Source organism: Myotis brandtii, unplaced genomic scaffold (genome assembly GCF_000412655.1).
Source record: "Myotis brandtii unplaced genomic scaffold, ASM41265v1 scaffold187, whole genome shotgun sequence".
In the NCBI taxonomy this organism is placed as follows: Eukaryota; Metazoa; Chordata; class Mammalia; order Chiroptera; family Vespertilionidae; genus Myotis; species Myotis brandtii.
The window spans coordinates 1,614,616-1,623,566 of NW_005356944.1; the positions used below are offsets into that span (position 1 = coordinate 1,614,616).

The following is an 8,951-nucleotide window of genomic DNA, read 5'->3' on the forward strand; positions in this document are numbered from 1 at the left end:
ATGGGACCAGAACCATGGGCATCCCTGGCCTTACCGCGCGCCTCCTTCCAGAACAGCAGGCTTGCATGAACCGTGGAGTGCTTACTGAAGACTCGGTTGTGCCCCACCCACTGGGGGTCATAATCTTGCTAGTTTCAGGGCCACATGGGTAAGCACTGGAGTTGGTCGGGAGACAGAAAGGACAGAACAGGCCACAATGTTTATTGGAGCTTCTGAGGGAAAGGAAAGGTGGGATTAGGGTCAACAGTTTAGGGTTGTCTAGCTTACATCATTCCAGCGGTGTTTGGGGCGCAGGGGCCATCTGCTGTACTGCTGGTTGCTGCACCCCGCAGGAGCTTGGTGCTGGAGAAGCCATGAGCACTGACCATGGCAGCTGCTGGAGGACCTTGGGTACCAGACAAGCTTGAAGAAATTGTCCCGTCAGCACACAGGAGGAAGTTTGCAAAAGCCCTTCTGCAATGGCTCCCCTGCGCCCTCTACCGACAGAGCTTAATAATGCGCCAGCTGGCAAAGGTAAAGGGTCCAGGCCCATTTTCAGAGCAGGCAATGAAGAATGAATTTGGAGCTGAGAGGCACCTACACAGCCACCAGTCAGCTTATCTTACTTTCCTACTTCCCTCTCCCTTCTCCCATGCTTTTTTAAAATATTTTTTTAAATTTACTTCAGAGAGGGAGAGGGAGACATCAATGATGAGAATCTTTGATCTGCAGCCTCCTGCACAACCCCTACTGGGGATTGAGCCTGCAACTCAGGCACATGCCCTGGGGGTGACCTCCTGGGTCATGGGCCAATGCTCAACCACTGAGCCACACCCACTGGCGCTCTCATGCCTTTAGTGATATTATTTCTACTTCATGATGATATATGATCTATTTATTTATTTACCCTCATGCCCACCTTTGTTTTAGTCCTGGATCATATGTTTAGATAAACACACACACATGCTCATTATCTCTCAGTTGGATGAAGTGCATTCTCTATCAGATTCCCTTATGGGTGCATAAATACTTGTTGAAAAACACAAAACTGTTTCCTAAAGCCTTGACACGGACAATCCGTGCGAATATAAAAACCTTGGTTTACCCTTAAATGTTTAATAGATGCTGCTCCAAATGTTGTCTTGCTTTTTATGTGCCATTTTGACTCTTTTGCCTCTGTAAGTTATTTGATCTTTCTGCTTGGAGATCTTGGGGATTTTTGTTGAAAAAAAAAGCAGAAAACTAATAGTTTTATGAGGATGTCGCAAAGTAAGTTGACTGTTCCAAGTTAATTTTCCTTTGAATGTGCAGATTTTTCTTTCTTGGGAAGTTTTTCTTAGAATGCAGTAGTAAATATTGGTGCTGGTTCATCCGTTAGTTTTTCTTCAGGGACCCTATAATGCAAATGCGATTCCTTCTTTGACTATCTTCTGTTTTCATTACTATCTTGTGACCCCTTTGTCTCATTTTCATTCTCTTGTTTTTGTCTTTCTTCAATGCCCCTTATTATATTTTGAGTCTATTCTCCATTGGGCATCTTGTAATGTAATCTTTATTTCTAGATACTTTTGTGTTTTTTAAAATATATTTTTATTGATTTCAGAGAGGAAGGGAGAGGAAGAGATAGAAACATCAATGATGAGAATCATTGATCGGCTGCCTCCTGCATGCCCCCTACTGGGGATCGAGCCACAACCCAGGCATATGCCCTTGACCGGAATTGAACCCATGACCCTTCAGTCCGCAGGCAGACGCTCTATCCACTGAGCCAGGCAGGCTAGGGCCTTTTGTGTTTCTTTTATCTTGTTTATTTCTTCCTGGGTTTTGTCTATTTCTTTTCTTTTTAAGTTTCTCATCCAAGGTGGTTTTGATCTGTTTTGCCCTGTTTAGAGTGTTGTATTACAGCTTTCTTCTGTTTCCAGGCTGCCTTTCCAGGGGGACGTGTATGGACTACTTTGATAGATGATGAGATTCATTTTCTGATATTTTGCAATAACTCTGTACAAACCTGTTAATCTTTATCTTGTTCATTGCTGTGCTGTTGGGTGTTTTATAAAATCCCTGTTTAATGCACCCTCTTCTGTCAACACTGCTGAGTCCAGATTTGTTTGTAGATGGGGGCGGAGTTGTAGGGCCTCTGATTTTGTTTTGTCTTGCAGAACCATGACATTTCTCCATTTACTTCCCCTTTCACACCCAAATGACTTCCTTCCTTTTCGTGTGTTTTGCTCTCCCAGAGATTACATGTTTCAAAGGCTGCCCCTTCAAGTGGTACATACACTCAAAACCCCCTCCCTGTAGTCCCAGCCCTAACCCTCCAGACTTAGAGTGGACTTGGTCTTTCTTGGACCAAAAAGAGGCCCCTCGTCTTCTTTGCAGTTGTTTTCATGTTGCCTGCAGTGTGTCCAGCGCTGCTCTGGGGCTGAGGTGTGCGGTCCCTCCTCGCCTGATTTCAGGTGTCAGAGGACACCACCTCTAGAGTCTGGGAGTCTGAGGCCAGGAGGGTCCTTAGTTTGGGGCCCCAGCTCCTGTAGTAGGAGGGGCTGGCCGGGGGGAAGCCAGTTTTTGCAGTTGAGCCTGAAAGAGTAGGTGGTTTGTGTGTCTTACCTGTCCTGAACTGGGTCCCGTGGGCCTTTAAAAAGTTGGACCTGTGATCCTCGGGGTTTCTGTGGCTTCGTTCGATGGCTCCGCTGAGGCTGGCAGAGCTGTCTATATTTGACAGGGCCTCCTTCTGGAAGAGTTGCTTGGGAGATGTGTGAATACTGTGTCGGAAGTTCTTTGATATTTAAACATTTTCACCACAGCAAATTTCCCAGGTACCATACGAGTCCGGAAAACGCACCTGCTTTCTTTTTGACTTCAGATGCAGAAGATGGCATTAATCCTTTGCCCAAGATTCAGATAATCGGCCCATGTAAGGACTCACCAGCCATCCTTCCATCCATCATACCCATTCATGCCTCCACAGGTCAAGGGCTGTAGGCTGTGGTCTGGGCACCGAACCTCCTGCAGCGCCAGGGGTTGGGGCCACAGCTGGATGCAAGTGCGTTACACAGTAGCTGTACAGCCCAAAAAACGCCCAGAGATGCCCAGGGTGTGACTTACGGCTGCAACTCAGGTCCCAGCCGTGGCAGCACAGAAAGATGGACAGTTAAGACACCAGAATGGTCCATGTGCCAACAGCAGGCACACCCCAGCCCAGGTCCCACAGCAGGCACTCTCAGTGAGCTCCCCACCACCCAATTCTGGGTTGACTACACTCTACCTTCTTCTCCTACTCCACCCCAGCCCCTCCCCTTGCAAGAGATGACAGGGAGAGGCAAAACCTGAGTGTGGAGAAAGGAAGCCTGCAGCCAGCTGGGTACCCGCGACCCCAAGAGTCACAGCTGTCCTCTGTCTTCAAGAGTAATTCAGCCCTGGCCAGGTGGCTCAGGTGGTTGGAGGGAGTATCAGCCCACACCAAAAGGCCGCGGGTTCAATCCCTGGTCAGAGCGTGTAAAGAGGCAACCAATTGATGTTTCTCACATCAATATTTCTCTCTCCCTTCCCCTCTCTCTAAAATCAATTTTTAAAAAAAACATATCCTTGGCTGAGGATTTTTAAAAAATTAATAGTTACAGCTGTGGTGCCTGAGAAATAGGTCCCACTCACTAGATGCCCTCTGAACAGTGTGGATGGGGAAGTGAGGCCGCAGCCATTTGCAGCTGGGGAAGCTCCAGTCTTTCTGCAGCAGCCTCAGCTCCCTGGCTTTGTGGGCAGAGTCGAGGCAGTGATGGCAGCCCCACCCCATGTTCCAGGGCCAGGCCCAGCTTCCTGGGTGCTGACAGCTGGACTGCAGGCAGGGGAGTACGTTCTGGAACCCAACAGCCCAGCAGTAGCCTCCTGCAGGCCCATTCTCCAGCCTCCCCAGGGGTTTAAGCCAGGGGTCCTCAAACTTTTTATTATTTTTTTTTAATTTTTTTAAAATATATTTTATTGATTTTTCACAGAGAGGAAGGGAGAGGGATAGAGAGTTAGAAACATCGATGAGAGAGGAACATCGATCAGCTGCCTCCTGCACACCTCCCACTGGGGATGTCTAAGTCAGGGGTCCTGAAACTTTTTAAACAGGGGGCCAGTTCACTGTCCCTCAGACCGTTGGAGGGCCGGACTATAGTTTAAAAAAAAACTATGAACAAATTCCTATGCACACTGCACATATCTTATTTTGAAGTAAAAAAACAAAACGGGAACAAATACAATATTTGTATTTGCATGTGGCCCGCGGGCCGTAGTTTGAGGACCCCTGGCTTAAGCATCCGGTTCTGCCTTAGATCCTTTCTGCTGGAAGCAGCTGGAGAAGCGTGTTGCAGGGTTTGCCCGGATCCTACAGCAAGTCGCTGGGGCTCAACCTTGGGACAGACCGCCTGACCGCCGACCTGTACCGGCCCCCCTTGTCCCAGGCCCTTCTTTCCTCTCGCAGGCAGCCCGACAGGAGAGGCTCGGCTGGGGGCCCAGGAGGCAGGGTGGCAGAGAGGCCCTCCCGCCAAGACGTGAGGCCCAAGCCTCTGGCCATTCTCCACCCAGCACTGCTGACTGCTGCTCCCGTGAGCTCCTGGGGGCTGGCCCCAGGGCAGAGGGTGGGGGCGGTGTCCCCATGGCCCGTGCGGGGCTTTGCTCTGATGAGTGTGGCAACAGAAACCCGCTCCGGGATGGTAAACCTCTACACCATGCCCCAGACGTGGTGTGCAGGAGGCAATCGATGTCTCTCTAGCATCAATGCTTCTCTCTGTCCTTCCTTCCCTTCCACTCTCTCTAAAAATCAATGGAAAAAAAAAAAAATATGGGGCTTTGCTCTGATGAGTGTGGCAACAGAAACCTGCTCCGGGATGGTAAACCTCTACACCATGCCCCAGACGTGGTGTGCAGGAGGCAATCGATGTCTCTCTAGCATCAATGCTTCTCTCTGTCCTTCCTTCCCTTCCACTCTCTCTAAAAATCAATGGGAAAAAAAATATATATATATATATATATATATACACACACACACACACACATATCTGTGTTTACTTATTTAGGTTAATCCTCACTCAAGGGTGTTTTCCCATAGATATTTAGAGTAGAAGGGAGGGGGAAAGACAGAAAACATCAATGTGAAAGACACATTGGCTGCCTCCCGCATGTGCCCCTACTGGGGCACGGACTGAGCCTGCAACCCAGGTACGTGCCTTTGATCAGAACTGAACCCAGGACCCTTCGGTTTGAGGGCCGACACTCTATCCACTGAGCAGCACTGTCAAGCCATACACACACTCTCCAGTGAGGATTCAAAAAACACATCGGAATCCTGAGTATTTTGCATATTTGGAATAAGAACGAGGGGGTGGTTCTTAGAGGAAGATTTCGAGGTCCACTGATGGGGTAAGGAAAACCCAGCTTCATTTTAGCCCAGACCATGGGGCCCCCTCAGCCTTGAAACTGTACCAGCAGGCCCTTCCTAGAGCTGGCTCCCCTCCCCAGCCTGGGGGAGCCTCACTCCCCAGGGAAGAGGCCACTGCAGTCTCCTCACTGTTTCTAGCCTAAGCTCCCGGGGTCAGGGACCCTGCAACCCTCAGGAGCTGAAAAGCGCAGGCCCACAGGTGAGGAGGCCACGCCCAGCTCCAGGCTCGTTCCTAAATTGCTGGGAGCTTTGGGCAAGACCAGACCCTCTGGGAGGCAGAGATGAGGATGTTTTTTCTCCTGCCTCCTGGGCAGAGACTCTGGAGAATCCCAGGCTGTTTGCCAGGAGGGTACTTTGGAGCCCTGCAATCTGGGGGGTTCCTACTCTAGAAGCTTTCGGGGAGCCTCTGACCCCATCCCAGTGGTTCTGCTCCCAATTAGGGCCCAGAAGAAAACAAACGAGGGTCATTGGTGAACGGAGGTTTTTAAAAAAAGGATCCATAGGACTGGGTCCTGCTCTGCACCTGCCCCTCTTAGACAAGACCCTGTAAGGGCCACAGTCCTGTTCCCACCTGGCCCAGCCCAGCTGGGGCTCAGACCGCAGCTGACAGCCCTCGGAGGTAGTCCCCCACCAGGGGCAGCACAGCCCAGTCATCCGTCCGCAGGACCACGGGCACTCCGTCCGCCTGGGCTGCCTCCAGCCGCAGCAGCAGCTTTGAGTCTGGGGGCAGGCGGATGGCTATGTGGTAGCTAGTGGGGGGCCGGGCCACCACTACAAAGGGCTCCAGGTGGCGTGACACCAAGGCCTCCAGACCCTGTGGCCCAAGAGGGCACCACAGGCGACTCTCGGTGCCCTTTGGCAGGCACGAGTCCCACAGTTCCTCAAAGAAGCCTAACCTGGCACCCTCAGGGGCCTTCGGGAAAGGCAGGAAGAGGTCAGCGAATTTCACAGGCAGGGGTGGCAGGTGGGTATAGCATGTGAGGCCAGTGGATTTGGTGTAAAGAGCACGGATATCCAGCTGTGCGGGGGCTGGGCGCCGGGGCTGCAGGGGCAGGAGCAGAGGGCGGGCCGGGCGGCCAGGGCACAGGCAGGGCACGTGGACAGCCCCTAGAGGTGCATAGAGCTGTCCTTCCACTCGGAAGCGCAGTTCCAGAGAGTACACGGGCTCCAGCACCTCTACCTGGAGCTGCAGCACTGGGACCGGGCCCTCAGCCCTTCGGGGCCCCACGCTCAGCCGAATCGGGGCTGGGGCCTCCTGCACCATCAGTGCCGTGGCAAAGCCCTGGTTCTCGGCCACCAGCGAAGAGGTCAGTGCAGGTGCAGCAAGGGAGGGGCCCAGGGCCACCCCCAGCTTGGGCCCTGACAGGTGGCTCAGGAGGACGTAGTAGAGGCGGGCGTGGTCCCGCCCATCAGGGTCCTCCAGTTGCCTGGCCAATGCCTGCAGCAAGTCTGCCAGGCCTCCCCCACCACCCGCCCGCAGCAGGGCCCGGCAGACTCGCAGCAAGGCCTGCTGGAGGCCCCAGTCCGTGCAGTGGGCAGCTGCGGCCTGCAGGAAACCGAGGGTGGCACTCTGAGCATCCCTGTCTGCCACCTTTGCCAGCATCTGCAGGTGCCAACGAAGGGCCTCATCCCCACCTGGCCTGGACACCACCTCTTGCCGCAACACCACCCTCAGGGGCTCCCCCAGCTCAGGGGCCACTCGATCCAAGAGGTCAACAAAATGGGGAGCCAGCGCAGGCCGGGCTCGGTAGAGCTGGGCCAGCCCGTGGGTCAAGGGTGCCAGCACTGTATGGTGCCCGGCCAGGCAGTGAGCAACGAGGTATGAAGCCTGGAAGCAGAGTGTAGCCAAGGCCCGGGGGCCTCCGGTCAGGGCCGCCCTCTGCTGCAGGCCGGCCAGGAGTTCCTGCAAGTAGTGGCAGGGGCTCTGAGCCTGTCCTTTCTCCTCCTTTTGTTCGTCCTCAGCACAGAGAAGGCACAGCAGGTGCAGGCGGGCCAGCAGGGCCATCGGGTCATGAAGGAGATTGGGTAGGAGGCCACGGCAGAGCTGCGGTTCTAGCAGCAGCGGGGCAGCCTCCTCACCGACGGGGCCCAGCGGGCAGTTCTCTGGGAAGCTCAGGAGGCAGTGCAGGTAGAAGAGATGGGCGGGCAGGGGCAGGGCTGGGTGCTGCGCGGCCAAGGTGAGCCGGCGGAGCAACAAGGCCTCATCCTGGGCTGTGAACAGTGCCTCGCCGAAGGCCGCCTTCAGTGCCAGGACAGCGTGCAGCAGTGTCAGCTGGGCTGTGCCCAGCAGCCGTACCAACTGTGGCTTGAAGAGCACTGGAGGCTGTCCCCGCAGACCCCGCAGGGCCCAGCCCAGCAGCCACAGAAGCTGGGCCTGGGCCACAGGTGTGAGCAGGTACGAGGTGTCCAGAAGCTGGGCCACTGCAGCCCGCAGCTCCCGGGCCTCTTCGGGGCTGGGCTCTAGCGCTGAAAGGCCACACTCCTCCTCAGCTGCCGGCCAGCTGGGCGCTTGGGGCTGAAGGTGGGCCTCGCCCTCTTGAGCTAGTGTCCAGTTCCAGGGGCCACCCCCAGGGGGAGAAGCCCTGACTGTGAGCAGGCCCTGCAGGCTGGCCCTGGCCCTAGCCTGTATCACCAAGGTGTTTCGCAGGGCAAGTGCCAGCAGCAGGCTGAGTGGCTGGACAGGGGCCACGGGGCCCTCTTGTCCCAACAGGCCACGAAGAAGCCCCAGGGAGCCCCCCAGCAGCCCAGGCTTGCAGCTCTCCAGCTCCCGCAGGCACTCGCACGCAGTGGCCTGCAGGGGTCGCTGCTCCGAGGAGGGGCCAAAGCCTCGCCCCAGATCACCACCTGAAGCCAAGCCGAGCAGCAGGGGCAGAAGCCGCAGGGAGGCCCCGGAGGTGGGGCCGAGCACACCTCCGGTCACCAGGGCTGTGGTTGCTGCCAGCAACAGGGGCCTCCGCAGAGCTGATGGCCGCGGGGGTAAAAGGACCAGGGTATCCAACAGGGAGGTGGCAGCTGCCTCCGCTGCAGGGGCATCTGGCCACAACTGGGCTGGGTACTCCAAGCTCAGGGCCAACATGGAAACCTGGGGATGGGAGATTTGGAGAAGATGGAGTTCAGAGCGCAGTGGGTTGAGGACACCATACGGGCCAGGGCAGGGGCGGGGCGTTCCGGGCCTACCTTGGTCTGTTCGCTCAGCTTCTCACTCCTCAGGTCGCTCAGCAGGTCACGACCCAGATCCTCACCCTCAGGAGCTGCCATGTAGGCGGACGGGCTGGCCCGGAAGGCGCCCAGGCGCTGGGCCCAGGCTTCCCGGCTCAGGAGCCCCATGGTCAGGCACGTGGGTCCCTGCAGGGAGGAGCGAGGGGGGGATCAGGCCGGCAGCCGCGAGACCCGCCAACCCCGAAGGAGGCATCGTCACCCCAGAGCCCTTTGCAGACCTCAGCCACCCTCGACTACGCGCAAACGCCAGCGGGGACCCCGTGCCTGGGCCCCGAGATAAAACCGAGAGGTTTCAGGGTGACGCTGGGGGAGGCGCCGCCAGGATCCCTGCGGG

At 55.6% G+C, this 8,951-nt stretch overlaps 1 protein-coding gene across 3 annotated transcripts in view; it reads right to left on the minus strand.

Moving 5' to 3' along the window:
- Window positions 1–5,303: 5,303 nt before the first annotated feature.
- The window catches only part of AP5B1 (adaptor-related protein complex 5, beta 1 subunit), a 14,628-nt gene continuing 10,980 nt past the window's right edge, over window positions 5,304–8,951 (minus strand). For 2 of the 3 annotated variants that reach the window (XM_014538052.1, XM_014538051.1), the window contains exons 2-3: window positions 8,576–8,743; window positions 5,304–8,480 (exon numbers count right to left, since the gene is read on the minus strand). In XM_014538052.1, the coding sequence (XP_014393538.1) occupies window positions 5,991–8,480; window positions 8,576–8,725 (2,640 nt within the window). In that variant the 5' untranslated portion in view covers window positions 8,726–8,743 and the 3' untranslated portion in view covers window positions 5,304–5,990. Of the gene's footprint in view, window positions 8,481–8,575; window positions 8,744–8,835; window positions 8,946–8,951 lie in introns of those variants that run through there. The other variant, XM_005864251.2, reaches the window with a different exon arrangement.